The sequence below is a fragment of the Sitodiplosis mosellana genome, unplaced genomic scaffold (assembly GCF_009176505.1).
Source record: "Sitodiplosis mosellana isolate CC-2019 unplaced genomic scaffold, AAFC_SMos_1.0 Smas_scaffold_5, whole genome shotgun sequence".
Classification (NCBI taxonomy): domain Eukaryota; kingdom Metazoa; phylum Arthropoda; class Insecta; order Diptera; family Cecidomyiidae; genus Sitodiplosis; species Sitodiplosis mosellana.
In genome coordinates, this window is record NW_022595248.1 from 5,626,970 (window position 1) to 5,641,331 (window position 14,362).

Below are 14,362 nucleotides of genomic sequence, written 5' to 3' on the forward strand. Positions count from 1 at the left end.
TTTAATTTTTCAAAGCAAATTGGATAAAAAGGAAAATTGTATCAATTCATTGAATACAACCTAAACGATGTCTTTGTATTGAAATAAATGTTCTAATTGAAAGTTGATCACCGTGAAACATTTTTTTTTACTCTATCAGGAATTTTTAAAGCTTATCCTGCCATAGACTCGTAATTTTACCAGCAAACTCTTTAGCACCAACAACATTCTCGGCACTGCCTGGCAATTGTTTGCACGTTTCATACCAGCTAACAACATTCGGATACTTGCTTAAGTCAGCACCAAGTTCCTGAAAAGCGAAAATTTATTGTAATAACGTAAAAAAAAATTCGCGACGTCAAAAGGTCAAAAAGTTCTTGAATAAATTAAAATTAATTATTATGAATCAACTCAAAATAAACGTAATTTCATTGAACTTACGACAATATTGGCTATCGAAGTGAAAATGGATAAGTCAGCAATGGTTGGTTGTTCACTGCCAGCCACATATGTCTTGCCCTCGAGGAATGTATTTAAAAATTCAACGGCATCAAACAGTTTTTGACGATTATCGTCGGAGATTTTCGTTTGTCCACCAAATAAAATGGGCAACTGTCACAAATACAACAACAAAACAACAACGATGGTCGTGTGAATACAAATTACAAACCGGCCCTTTTTTTCGTAGTAGTAGTCATGGTAATTTACTTACACACACCGCACGAATCCGTGGATAAAGAGTACCACAATCGAATTGCAATTTTTGATTGATCAATGCTCGTTCCTTTGCATCTTTGGGATACAATGAATGCCCACTTTGGAAGTTCTTTTCAATCAAATAAATGGCAATGGCTCGCGATTCAATCAAAACAAACCCATCGTCGACCAGCGTTGGTACCGTGTGTTGCGGATTTAATTTCACAAATTCTTCTTGGAGTTGCTCTTTTTTAAATAGATCAACGATACGAAGCTATTGGGAAGAAACCAAATTATTTACAACATTTGACATTGTCATCGTGCACAGGGTCATTCACCTCAACATCCAAGTCCAAACATCTGATGGTGCTTAGCGCAATACGGCAAGGTGCACTGGAATGAGAAAAAAAAGAATTTCGACAATTCAACATTTAATTACTGTTTATATTTGAAAGCACTGTCGATCTAGCTGTCGATTGTATTCTATTTGATTTACAGTATTTTCATACCTTGGAGCAAAGTAATATAATACAAGCGGTGACATAGTTTAATTAATTGTTTTCTTTCCGGCGAGCTACAAGAGAGCGACGTATAAAATTGACTGAAATTCTAGTCACGGAGCGACACTGGACCAACTCAAAACAAGATTTCGTTTGTACGTGAAGTAACATACATACATACATACACACTAACCAACAGAGCATTACGTTCAGCAACTCAACTTGTTTGTTTGTGATTTTTTTTGGTTGCAGAACGGTTGCGCGGTCAACTTCATTCTGTTACATGCATTCGTATTTGAAGAGTGTATGTCATATTTGGTGAATTATGAACTGATCTGTTTGGTCAATTTAACTTTCAGCTTATAAGGAAATTATCATTTCCTAAACACACATATCTGTAAATGTTTTTTTTCGCAGCTTAAATCAAATTCTAATGAGTTGTTAATAAATGCAGACATAAATCGAATAACGCTGGTTGCTCACATTCTGTTATCTCAGCAATTGAGTTCAACTGAATTCCTTCAAATATATACAACGGCCATATATCAACCAAAACCTTTTATCTATGTTTAATAATCATACCGAAAATCCGTAGAATCATCTATTCTCAAGTATTTGAGCTGTCAGAGAGAGGGAGAGAGTGTCGTATGCATTTGCGCAATATGAAGAACATTTAAACTAAAAGAATTAACTGTTGGTTTTGTTGTTGTTGAATTGTTTGCTTACATTGTTTTCAAGGAATGTAACACCCACAATTATTGACTGATCAACATGAACCACTATATACTTTTAAACTTTATTTTCTTCCACAGGTAGACCTTCTGACAATGGACAAAAAATCGAATAATAATATCCGTTGATCAAACAAACTTTAGACCGATTATATTTGGATAGAGACGAAACGGGAGATATAACATTTATCGTGGACACGGAACCAATTCGGGCGCATCGTTGTGTATTAGCAGCATTCAGTCCAAAATACAAAGCTCAGTTCTATGGCTTGCAACCAGATGAAAATATTGAATGCATCAATTTTCTTTTGGAATCGGTGACAATGGAAAACTTGTGCTTTAGCTTTCAATTGGCGGTTCTGTATGATATTAAAGTATTGAAAGATTTGTGTCAACTTCATATCATCTCGAATGCCAAGATGCTGGTTCATACCAGGGATTTTATCGATTGTGATCGCGAATATTTGATCGAAATTTTAAAATTAGATTCATTGAATTGTAAGGAAATTGACATTTTCCACGCGTGCATTTCATGGGCTCGTTCTGCTTGTGAAAGAAATGGGAAAAGTGCAGCAAATATGGCAGGTTTACGCACCGAACTGGGCGACGCAATCAAACAAATTCGCTTTTCGTCCATATCCATAGAAGACTACGCTGTTCTTCATAAGAATTTGAACGGGTTCTTCACACCGTTTCCTCTGATCGACATATTTTATATTATTTCCAAGGTCAAAGGTCACAAATCAAAACACTTCAACCAAACGTCACGCAGTCAATAAATATGTACAGTTTTATTTACAATTTTGAAATATAAAAAAATTATTGTGGTTTTATTACGTATTTTCTGCTTTTTACCATTGGCCCATATTTAAAATGATAACATTTTCAAATGAATATTTCAGTGTTCTCACAGAAGTCTCCTAATGAGATGATCTCATTCGAACAATTTATAAATTTTCAGTCAAGGTGCTTCTCACTCTTTCTTCCATCAATTTTGCACCGGCAAAGTTATCAGCGGCAGATGGTAGTGCTTTACAGCGCTCAAACCAAGCGGCTATGTTTGGAAATTTGCTCAGGTCATTGCCCAATTTCTACAAGAAAAACGACAACAAATAGATTAAGTCTCCTACCTTAAAGTTCTCTTTTTAATCTAAATATTTGTCAAAACTTACAACAACGTTGGTCACCGAAACAAAAGTGATCGCATCAGCCAATGTTGGCTCTTCACTGCCGGTAAGATATTTATTACCATCCAAGAATGTATTCAACATTTCCAGAGCCTTATACGCATTTTGACGGTCTTCTTCATTGATTGTTGTTGCTCCAGTGTACATGATTTTCCACTAAAAAAATATGAACAGTTGGTTTATGTAGGAATTCTGTAAAATCGGCTGACCAAATTATGGTTAATTCATGGATTTACTTGAATAGCTTTGATTCGAGGATAAAGAGTGCCACAATCGAATTGCAAACGCTGATTGATTAAAGCTCGTTGTTTCACATCTTTTGGATACAAGGAATGACCGTTCGGGAAATACTTTTCCACCAAATATAAGGCAATTGCTCGAGATTCAGTCAAAATGAAGCCATCATCATCAAGCGTTGGCACCGTGTGTTGCGGATTAATTCTGATAAAGTCTTCTTTCAGCTGTTCTTTCGCGAGCAAATCGATCTCGCGAATCTAAATCAAAGAAAATTCATTATATTAAGTAAATGACATTTAATGACTTTGAAATACCTCAACATCAAGGCCCAAACATCTTATTGCGCTAAGTGCCATGCGACAAGGTCCACTGAAAGAAAGAAAAACATACAAAAAATTATCGAACACCATAACAGAATACTTGCAATGTTCATTTTTGTTCCAATTCAATATGCAGCAACAATAAGAGAATTCTATTCCACCTGCTCGGGAAGTAATACAAGACCAAAGGTGTCATTCTGAATAACAATTCTGAACTTTAGTATGACAATTTTCCACTTTCTTCTCTTATATCTTTTAGCAGCCTGATAAGTGATTTGACACACAAACTACACTGTAGCGCTTCAATATGAAGCTTCATCGGCTGGAGTAAAAATGAAATATCATTTTTCATATGTTGTTGAAGTTTAACACATGCAAACCACACAAATACCATCACATAATTGTCGTCTTTTTCAAAAAGATCGTTTCTGTATTCGTTCAGTTGTGAAAAAATTCAAATGATTTCTTCGTTTTTTATCGTTTCAAATGATTCCATCTTAATGGAGAATTGAAATTTCTTCTGAATATTCTACCACTGGAATCAAGAGAAAAATAGATCCGATTGATCAAGACAACTTCGAACTTGAAGTATTCAAAAAACAATAGAGAGATGTATTTTCAGTCGATTTTTTAATTAAAAAATAAATTGCAAATTGTTCGAAATAATAAATAAATTGTTTGCATGATGATGGCAAATCTAACGATTAATTAAATTGAACAACATGATTAATACAAATTGTCTAAATGATTACAAATCAATAAGATAAATGTGCATAACATTATGTTAGAATAAAATTACCTAATTCTTCATGACTAGTGTGCAATCAACGCTATTTCTGTAAAGAAAGATAGTTGTTTTCACTTGATTTATTTTGTTAAATAAATATTAACTAGAATAGCAGGAAAAAAAATTAAAAAAAATTATTTTGATTCGAAAGTAAGAACAAACAGCTGAAAGTATTGAAAACTGAATGATTTCACAACAAAGATAGCAATATATGGTTACTTGGGATGAATCGGTTTGTGTGAGAGCCAACTTCATGTTGGTTCTCGTATACACTGCCAAATACATACGCAATATTTAATACGCGACAAGCCTTGGCATACCCTGACTAAAGACTAGTTGAGAAGTTCGTGTGTCGGCTTTTGAGCGATTCGGTTCGAATTGTGTATTTGTGCTTCAGTACCTAAATTTAACCCAAAACTAAAATCTCCAAAAAAAAAATTCAAAGTAAGTAGCAACCTCTTAATTTTCACTCAACTCCATAAATCAACAACGAAAAAAAAGTGTAAAATTGGGTAAATCATCGTGGTTTTACGACGAAATGAGACCGAGAGAAAAAAAATGCTTTTTGCAATTTTGAACAGCGTGTGACATCGAATGTTCTACCATTGAAAGTTGCAATGAAAGGGCAAGCAAAAGAGACAGAGAAGAAAAAAAAACTTCGAACGAAGAAAAATTACCATTTCATCCACTGTACGAAATTTTTTCGATTAAAACAATGCTCGTGAATTTGTAAAGTGAACTTTTTTGTGAATCAAAGATAATGTTGGATAAGAAAAAAATGGCATTGGATAAAACGAATTTTATGGTTACGTAACATTTTGCGGCTTTTTTTTCTGTTCTTCGTTTGACGTATCAATGGTGACGCTGTGCGTATCTGATGAATTTATCAAACGCAATTGTTTTACTTTTGCGAAAAGCAAGACACTTAATCGCAATTGATGATTTAAATTTTTTGGGTTTTGTCATTTTGCTGTATGTGAACTGGATCAATCGTCATGTAGACCACATGTTATATAATGTAAATACACGATGATGATGACGACGACGATGATGGTGTGTGTATATCCATATAGCGAGCAATACTTTTCTCTCGGTCGATTTGGGAAAGGGAAGAAGAATAACGGCGCACACCATGGAAAAATCAATAAAATACAGAACAAATGTAACGTTGCCCTAGTTTGCAATAATTTCTATACTATGCATCACTTCTCATGCATACCCAATGGATTTTTACTGTAGAAATGTGCAACCAAAACCAATACTTTATCATTGTGAAATTTAATTGTTTTTTTTTCTGCGGATTTTCGTTTCGATTTTTCTTCTTTTCTTACTCGATGGTCAAATTTCATTTTCTTAATCAGTTCTTTCGTCATTCTTATGAAACCGAAGAATCACGTGATATTTTTCAAACGTTGAAAACATAACCAATGTTCACGAAGAGCCTAAATTGTGCGTAATTTCAAGGGAAACGATTGTTGTTTGTTGAAGACCGATGATTTGTTATTTTTTTGCTGCTATTAATAATAAACCGTTCATTCAAATCCGACACAATGAGTGCGAACAGCGTACCGTCGTACTAACGAGCTATCGTCGTTCGGATTTTGTCAAGTGAACCTCGTGTGTACATTACTCTTTTTTTTTGCTCTACGCTTATGTCAATATCAATCTCGCCATTGAGTTTCACAATATTTACACTGACTTTCACAACGTCATCCCGAGAATATGCTCGATGACAACAAAAATTACAAATGACAAATACAGAAATCGGCAAAAAAAGCATTTGATTTGAGTACAATCTACGTTTTCTTCAACGAATGCCCATTAATTCAGCCTCAATTAAATTTCAATTGGAATTATGGCCATACGCTCAGACAAAATACACGTAGGCCGCATCGATTGAAACAATGACCTTTCCTTTAAATCAATAGAGACATTCAGTTGCTATTTTTGCTGCACGTTTTCCCTTCACCCATCCACAAATGCAAATACTTAGAATGCATCATTGTGCCCTTTTCACACACTCTCTCTTCATCTCTCAGTCTTTGCAGTTGTTATTTTTATATCGATGTCTGTTGAATTTTTCAAGTTCGATACATGCAATTCGGTGTAACGACGACGACGATGGGCTGGCGTTTTGCTGCATATTTTTAGAATGTCGCTGTTGCGAATTTTGTTTTCTTCTCGTCTTCCATCTACCGTTCCGTCGCACTAACAACGTGCGGATAGAGTTTGTTTACACCGTGTCAAAATGTTAATGACTCAATGCAAGATATTACACGATGATAATCGGTCGTTTTACTCTCAACCAAATTCACACACATTCCGCATTTAAACTAACGCTGTTTTTTTCCCGTTCTGTTTTATGGTTTTCATTTCAGATGGCTCCACCAACATATGCTGATCTTGGCAAAAGTGCCCGTGATGTATTCAACAAGGGATACAACTTTGGTGTCTGGAAATTGGATGTGAAAACAAAGACCGATACCGGTGTTGAATTCTCGACCAGCGGTCACTCAAACCAGGAAACTGGCAAAGTATTCGGTTCACTTGAAACCAAATACAAAGTCCCCGAATATGGTTTGACATTCACGGAAAAATGGAACACAGACAATACATTGTTCACGGATGTCAGCCACAACGATAAATTCTTGAAAGGCTTGAAATTGACATTCGAAGGTACATTTGCACCACAATCCGGCAACAAAACCGGCAAGGTTAAGGCTTCGTATGGACATGATTTGCTTCAAGTGAACAGCGATGTTAACTTGGATTTGGCTGGCCCAGTAATCAATGCTAGCGCCGTCGTTGGATACGAAGGCTGGTTGGCCGGTTATCAAACTGCTTTCGATACGCAAAAGACCAAATTGGTCACAAACAACTTCGCATTGGCATACACAAACAAAGAACTCGCCGTTACCACCACCGTGTAAGTGTAGCATTTTTTTCTCTCTGTTTTGATTTTAGCACTTTGAATCATTACTTTTGATTTGTATTCAACTAATGTTTAATTTCTATTTCGATTTTGAAAATGCAGGAAAGATGGCCAAGAATTCAATGGATCCATTTTCCACAAGGTCAACGATGACTTGAACGCCGGTGTTCAATTGGCATGGACTTCTGGATCGAACGCCACCAAATTCGGCATTGGCGCCCAATACTCTTTGGACAAGAACTCCAGCGTTCGCGCTAAGATCAGCAATGACAGCCTTATTGGTTAGTACACTATATCCAACTCTTGAAAATTGTCTTCTCTTCAATTGAAGAAGAATGTCTAATAATTTCGAAAATTAACGGCAAATGTTCATTTTCTTTGTCACAGGTCTTGGATTCCAAACAAAGATTCGCCCAGGTGTCTTGTTGGCATTGAGCACATTGGTTGATGGCAAGAACTTCAACGCTGGCGGTCACAAAGTGGGCATCGCTCTTGAGCTCGAAGCTTAAGATGGTTCGCAGCTGAACAACAGAAAAATAATCTTCACCTAATCGCGATAATTGACCGTTTATTTTGTCCATTTTAGAGATGTTGTTCAAAAACATTTTAAACAAATTAAAAAGCTCGATTACAAAACAAAAAAGAATCAAAATAAAATTGCATCCGTTCGATAGATCTGGTTAAATAAGTTACATAATTTCATTGAAATTCAACCTTTTATAGATCAAGTGAGCAATGCATTTGAATTTGGATGTTTAGAATTCGCTTTACTTTGATTTTTTTCTTTGCCACTTTGCATTCATTTACAATCGATTGAAGATGAATAGATAACGGTCGAACATACAGAATGGTATTCCTAACTAATTCAATAAATTAGAAAAATTCTATCAATATAAATAAAAAATGAACAAAAGTACACATTTTTGTCGGTTTTTGATGTTAGACGCGTCCATTTTTGCATTAAGGAGAACGAATCTGTGAATTTGATTTGAATTGTAATCTTAGGAGACGAGCATTTTAAGTAGGCAGATTTCATTGGAAATGCGTTTGTATATCACTGAGCACATCTTATACAGTGACAGTGTAAATGTGGACATGAAGTGTAAGTATGAGCATTAAATTTGCTATTACAACGAGCTGAGTTCGATAGCAATGGGATAATTGGATATGTTGAGCCAACGCTGTCGACATGAATTGTTTTGCTTTCAACTTTTGACTTTATGGGTCGAATTTACGGCGTCTATTTGCATCATAGGTGATGTATATTTTTAAAGAACCCAAATGAGCGTGTCTGTCACTGCAAATGTATTGAATATCCTTATCAGCGTTTTGTAAGTGTAAACAAATAATTGCAAACAAACGATTCCAAACTGTATCAACTCATTTGATTCGCACTCATTTAATTGAGTTGATAACATTTCGATTGATGGTTCAGGGGTTCGTTCATTGAATCATTTTTGATACCATTATCGAGGATGCATGTGCGTTTAGTTTAGTAGAATACAAATAATGTTTTGCAAATATCGACAGTGACAACCTATACCTCAACTTGTGTAGTTTATTAATGCTGTGTAGTGGGTTTGTTAGGTGCGTAATAAGGTGATGTGTATTTGCATTGTTCATTTATGATTGCATTTAGCGAGTGTCACATGCGCATCGTGTTTTGTAGTGAGCATGAAGTGACACCGTTGAAGAAATAATAAGTAACCGGATCACACAATCCTAACACCGTGCGACAAAATAAAAGTTGTTGTTTTGCACATTAGGGTTTTGAATGCACGTTGTTAGAGGACCTCAAAACAAACACTTCTCCATTTTTACTTTCTCCGGAAGACGTCTGAATAAGAAATTTATCTAAAAAAATGTTTGTTTTGAGGTCCTCTAACAACGTGCATTCAAAACCCCAATGTGCAAAACAACAACTTTTATTTTGTCACACGGTGTAATAATAATGACAATCCAAATGCAAAACGATTGAAGTGATTACTGATCAGACTGTATCAATATTTCAATACTTTTACAGCATAATACAATTTTGTACAATTTTTTTTTTATTCACAATGGGTAAAACGGTTTTTATTTACATTTTAAATTAATTCAATAGAATTCAAAATAATGTAAGTCCCAGGCATTTGACGTGACATCTGCTTATTGATGAACGACAGATTTTGTTAATAGGGACAATTTATGTGTAAATCCACATATTATTTGTTGTGATATTTTCAACGCAATTTCAGAAACAAAACTTGAATGGTTCAATTTTGATTGGATTTGAAGTTAAATAGAAAAAATATTAAAAAAAAATTAAACTAAATTAAATTACATCATGTAAACTTTCTCATAATAATTTCCATTTGAAGTCGAGATAAACGGCTGTGTGAATTTGAATCCGATTCCCTCCTTTGGGTGCTTGCAGCGACCTCTACAATTGCAGACGAGTCAAACATTCAACTGTCAAATATGCGTGTTTTTTTAGTGATGGACAAGCCAAATCAGAAAATTCACACATAAACCGGGACCTTGATATGAATTTTTTGTTTTCTATGTATAAATACCAGAGATATTAACAGAAAATTGTAATAAAATCCATATAATTGTTGTTTAAAGTAGTTTACCAGTGAATTTACAGCGTTTCCACAACGGAAAGGCTCGTAAATAGTAGACAGACGCTAAGTTATCACAATTGCCGAACAATATACAAACTATTGTTTAAGTCAAGAGATGGGATCGAAAAAGCACAAAAAACATAAATCAGAGCGGCGAGAAAGATATGAAGGTTGGTTTTCCATTCATTTTTAAGTGTTTTTCAATGGAAAAAAATGTTGAAAATTTTTGTTGTTGCATTTTAGATCAACCATTTTGTTTGGAGAGGCCCCCAAGTTTGAAGTTGATTCTGAAAGTTGGCACCGGGAATAGTTCAACGCCCGAATATGCAAGCAGCGAATCACCTCAGCAGTATGGTGGCATTCAGCCAGAAAGTTTGGGCCTTTTGATGGACTATCCAGAGCGACACAAGAAATCGAAGAAGAAAAAGAAGAAAAAAGACCGTGAAAAGAAGCATAAACATCACAAGGAGAAACGGCGCCACCGGGACGAGTCGCGAGATCGCACAGAGAACGAACAGGACGAATCAAGCCAAGAGGATTTCAGTATAAATGAGGATAGTGCACAATTTCAAAGTGACAGTACGTTGCGATACAATCCAGTGCTAAGCGATAGTGCTAGCCCGGCATCGATATCGGTGTCACGAACGCCACTATTGACTTTACCATTGAAATCACCCATTCTCGATCCGTTGGCCAGTGAACAGAGCCCGAGTGTGAGTAGCGTGCGTTCGGATAGTTTGAAATCACCGTCATCGACCAGTGATAGTGGGCGCGAAGCCAGAGTTTGTGTGCTAAAAGTACGGCAAAGACCATTGTCAAAACTTTTGAACCATTTATTGAGTTTGCTCGAGAAAAAAGATACGCAACAATTTTTCGCGTGGCCCGTTTCCGATGACATTGCACCCGGATATTCAAATATTATCGCTACGCCGATGGACTTTTTTACCATTCGTTCGAAAATTGATGACAGCAAATATCAAACGTTGACCGAGTTCATTGATGACTTTAAATTAATTTGCACCAATGCAATGCGGTACAATCAAGAGGATACGGTGTATCACATTGCGGCCAAAAAACTTCTGCATGTTGGTTTGAAAATGCTGAAACCAGGCAATCTTCTTCGATTGAAACCGCTGCAAATTTATTTGCAAGAGCTCACAGTCACCGAATTGGGTTTCGATTGGTCGCAAAGCCAACACGACAATGATTTGCACATGTTGGTCGATTCGGCCGATGAATCAATGTCGACCGGTGTTGACGAAGTAAATATTGCTCAACTCGAAGAGGAGGTTAAACGCCAGAATATCAGGTAAACAACCCACTAATTCATGTATTTTTTTTTTTTGATATTTTGATTGGAAAAAATTTAGTTTACTAAGATCTAAATCTTTTTCTTCTAATTCTTCAGGTTGGAAAATGAGCCAAAATCGCGATTCGATCCATTCCTTGACGATTTAACGCCAGACGAAATTCTCGCTCAAGTCCAAGATGCAGCTGCTAAAGTGAAGAAAAAAATCTCCGAACGCAAACGATCGAATAAAATGGGTTTCTTAAGACAGAAAAAAGATGGTACAACGAGCATGAATATTATAGTTGATGTAGAAAATTCGTGTCCCGAACGGGTCGTATCACTTGGTGCGTTCACCGGCAAATTGCAGAGCGGAACTGGCCAATTGCAAAGTTTCCGGGAAGATCGACGGAATAATGCAAAGATCGTTAAACCTCTAAATTACGGCACGTATTGCTCATTTGCGCCGATTTATGATTCGCGATTTGCCAATTTGAGCAAGGAAGAAAGTGAACTGGTGCTGAACACATACGGTAAGTGTTTGAACAGCATAAATAGACTCCTCAGTTATTCCTGATTTAATATATTGAGATAAATTCGATTTTTTTCGATCTAATAATTTTTCATTTCGATCAATAACGAATCGTTTCTGCTTCGATTCCAGGTGACGAAGCCAGTTCAGAGTATGCAGCTAGTATAATCGAATTCACCAAGGATAGCCAACACGGGAGTTTCCTAGCGAATAGCCTCTTAGACTATCTCACAAATGGTGAGCATCGAAAAACAATGGCCACGCTCACGGAGAGTTCGCGGCAAAAATTCGAGCATAATGAATTGCAGCGAACGTTCCCCAATCCACCGGCCGATGACGAAAACGAAAAGTTCAAAGATGTGAAAATCGATTTCAACAATCTGCGCACACTTAGCGATTTGGGTTTGAATGTTGAGTTCCTCGGTGGCTTGGAAGAAGAGATAAAAACATTCGAAATCTATAAAACATTGGAGAATCGATTGGAAAACAATTCCGAGTTGCTTGGACGACTGCGCCAGGTGCAAAATGAGCGTTTGTCACAAAATCTGCCGACACATTTATCGAATATTGCCCATCCGAGTGAGGATGAACTCGAGCTAGCCGCTCAAGTCACCAATAATTTGAAAGAAATCGTAAAGGATTTACCACCATCATCTCTCGTCACGCCGCATGCTTTGAGAAAAGCGATGGGACTATCGAATGGTATGTTTCATTGTAAATCAAGAGGATTTAAATTTGAATTTTTAAAAACGATTTTGAAAAATGATTTCAATGGAATATTGTTGATTTTAATCGAAAATTGTCAATTACAGTTGGTTTGGAGCCACTGAATGGATTTGAGGAAAACAAAAGTACATCACCTACTGATAAGTTGCCGGCAGAGACGAATGATGAGTCAATAGCGATGGAAATCGATGCGGACACATCATCGAACGATATACAAAATGTGTCGAACGCTGTGTCGACAGAACCTCAGGTTGATCTCGAAAGTGAATTGCGGGAATTTCTTGAAAGTGACACAACGAGCCTTGCAGCGGCTGCCGCTGACGATGTTGGCATCGATCAAATGCTTATGGCTTAAATCCACTAAACTTAATTTATTTACAATTAATTTTTCCCCTTTTGGTTCACATTTTTCACCATCTCAATGGTTCATGATTGGAGGCAATAATGATGAAAGCAATCAAAGCCTAAATTGTACACGTGTCTGTCCGACTGCCATACGAATAATGTCAGACCATTTAGTAATAAAATTGATTGTGTAAATCTGTATGTCGTATGAATTTTAAAATACATTCAAATAATAATAAAAAAAAGAACAAAAAAACCAACGCTTTATTTGATGTCTTCTTCATTCAATGCGTGTTCATGTTCATATCCCATTTCAAGCGTATCAATCAGGTGGGATGCTGTGAAAAATATTTTGTGTTCACATCGATTTGTGCGTAGCAATCGTAATGGATGTTCAACGGTGTTTTCATTTGAAAAATTGATTCCATCTATCAACGGAAAAGTGTGCCAAGGTGCAAAGTCGCAATAAATTGCGTCATAGCTGGAGGTGATGACGACATCAATCCTTGGTTGCATCACTCGTTGGAGCATTTTTTTCTTGTTCTCGCTCTGATTCGGTCAAGTTCTAATGTGTTTGGCTGTATATTAGTGCCTCTCTCGGTGTGTGTGTGTGAACTTCAATACATGCAAAACATGTCACACGCACTCTCAATTCTTCGCAGTCGCGTTCACTGTTTTCAAGTTTATCCAGTGGCAAGTAGATCCAATTTCCCTCTACACACATTTACACTAACCACACATAATAAAAACAAGGATGTCGAGGAGCATGAACTATAAACAAATCGCTATATGTTACACTGTGTGCTACGCATAGCTTTCGATGGATAGAGGAAAAAGCTTTCGGGCTAGAACATGTACGTGTTCCTGTGAATATATGTATACTCTCGCACACAAACATATTCCATGTACAGTTGGCAATGAATTCGAATCCATTTACAGTGCTATAGACTGAACGCAATTCTGTAAGTCGACCACAGACTAGTCAGCGATCAAAATGTGGAAAACACCATAGCTTTGTGCATTCACGCACACAAAAGCGTTTTGAAACACACTCACAACGACTGCCAACAAATACAAATGCACATCGAATCTGTCTCACTTTCGTTTCGAGTGGTAGTCATCCTACCAATAGCACCCCCTAACACAAATACATGGACGCATTGAACACAAGCACAAAGCGAGTAAAACGATAGCACACCAAACGAAAACAAATGGAAAGCGTAGCGTTGTACGAGGCAAGCGATGCACGGTGTGCGAGTGAGAAAACACTATTGAAAAGCTTTTCATTGACATTTTTTCCCTCCAGCCAAAACCATATGATTCGTATTCGAATATCATCGCCCAACAGCATTCAACTTCAGAAGGCGCGCACACAATTCAGTTTTGCAACAGCCGCGAATTTATTCGGATGATTTCTTGCGTTCGTTATGTTTTTATTTGGTTCGTAGCGCACATTTTCCAACCATTATCGTAGTCATCATCGTCGTCTTCTTCGT

General features: G+C 36.7%; 4 protein-coding genes and 1 long non-coding RNA gene across 9 annotated transcripts; 3 read left to right on the top strand and 2 right to left on the bottom strand.

Moving 5' to 3' along the window:
* Positions 1-29: 29 nt before the first annotated feature.
* On the bottom strand, positions 30-1,365 carry LOC129566746 (glutathione S-transferase 1-like). The gene is made up of 5 exons (XM_055442943.1): positions 1,185-1,365; positions 1,014-1,068; positions 692-949; positions 421-591; positions 30-289 (listed from the first exon to the last, which is right to left on the bottom strand). Exons 1-5 carry the CDS (start codon positions 1,217-1,219, stop codon positions 146-148), a joined length of 663 nt encoding a protein of 220 aa, XP_055298918.1. The 5' UTR covers positions 1,220-1,365; the 3' UTR covers positions 30-145.
* Positions 1,366-1,491: 126 nt separating this feature from the next.
* LOC129566748 (uncharacterized) lies at positions 1,492-2,746 on the top strand. Its single transcript, XR_008687765.1, has 2 exons — positions 1,492-1,917; positions 1,992-2,746. It is a non-coding gene; the product is annotated as an uncharacterized LOC129566748 (long non-coding RNA).
* Positions 2,671-4,488, bottom strand: LOC129566747 (inactive glutathione S-transferase D3-like). Of its 2 annotated transcripts, none has more exons than XM_055442946.1 (5): positions 4,450-4,488; positions 3,645-3,699; positions 3,330-3,587; positions 3,079-3,249; positions 2,671-2,997 (listed from the first exon to the last, which is right to left on the bottom strand). In XM_055442946.1, exons 2-5 carry the CDS (start codon positions 3,684-3,686, stop codon positions 2,854-2,856), a joined length of 615 nt encoding a protein of 204 aa, XP_055298921.1. In that variant the 5' UTR covers positions 3,687-3,699; positions 4,450-4,488; the 3' UTR covers positions 2,671-2,853. The 2 variants fall into 2 exon arrangements, with proteins under 2 accessions (XP_055298921.1, XP_055298920.1); XM_055442945.1 differs by lacking the exon at positions 4,450-4,488 and adding an exon at positions 3,812-3,949.
* Positions 4,489-4,751: 263 nt separating this feature from the next.
* On the top strand, positions 4,752-8,287 carry LOC129566745 (voltage-dependent anion-selective channel-like). The gene is made up of 4 exons (XM_055442942.1): positions 4,752-4,881; positions 6,816-7,363; positions 7,472-7,650; positions 7,757-8,287. The coding sequence occupies exons 2-4, from the start codon at positions 6,816-6,818 to the stop codon at positions 7,876-7,878; spliced, it is 849 nt and encodes a 282-aa protein (XP_055298917.1). The 5' UTR covers positions 4,752-4,881; the 3' UTR covers positions 7,879-8,287.
* Positions 8,288-8,747: 460 nt separating this feature from the next.
* On the top strand, positions 8,748-13,067 carry LOC129567118 (bromodomain-containing protein 7). Of its 4 annotated transcripts, XM_055443720.1 has the most exons (7): positions 8,749-8,968; positions 9,393-9,433; positions 9,730-10,145; positions 10,219-11,284; positions 11,384-11,796; positions 11,928-12,497; positions 12,608-13,067. In XM_055443720.1, the coding sequence occupies exons 3-7, from the start codon at positions 10,091-10,093 to the stop codon at positions 12,874-12,876; spliced, it is 2,373 nt and encodes a 790-aa protein (XP_055299695.1). In that variant the 5' UTR covers positions 8,749-8,968; positions 9,393-9,433; positions 9,730-10,090; the 3' UTR covers positions 12,877-13,067. The 4 variants fall into 4 exon arrangements, with proteins under 4 accessions (XP_055299697.1, XP_055299695.1, XP_055299693.1 ...); XM_055443722.1 differs by lacking the exon at positions 9,393-9,433 and having other exon boundaries at positions 8,748-8,956; positions 9,980-10,145; XM_055443718.1 differs by lacking the exon at positions 9,393-9,433.
* The last annotated feature ends 1,295 nt before the right edge of the window (positions 13,068-14,362 follow it).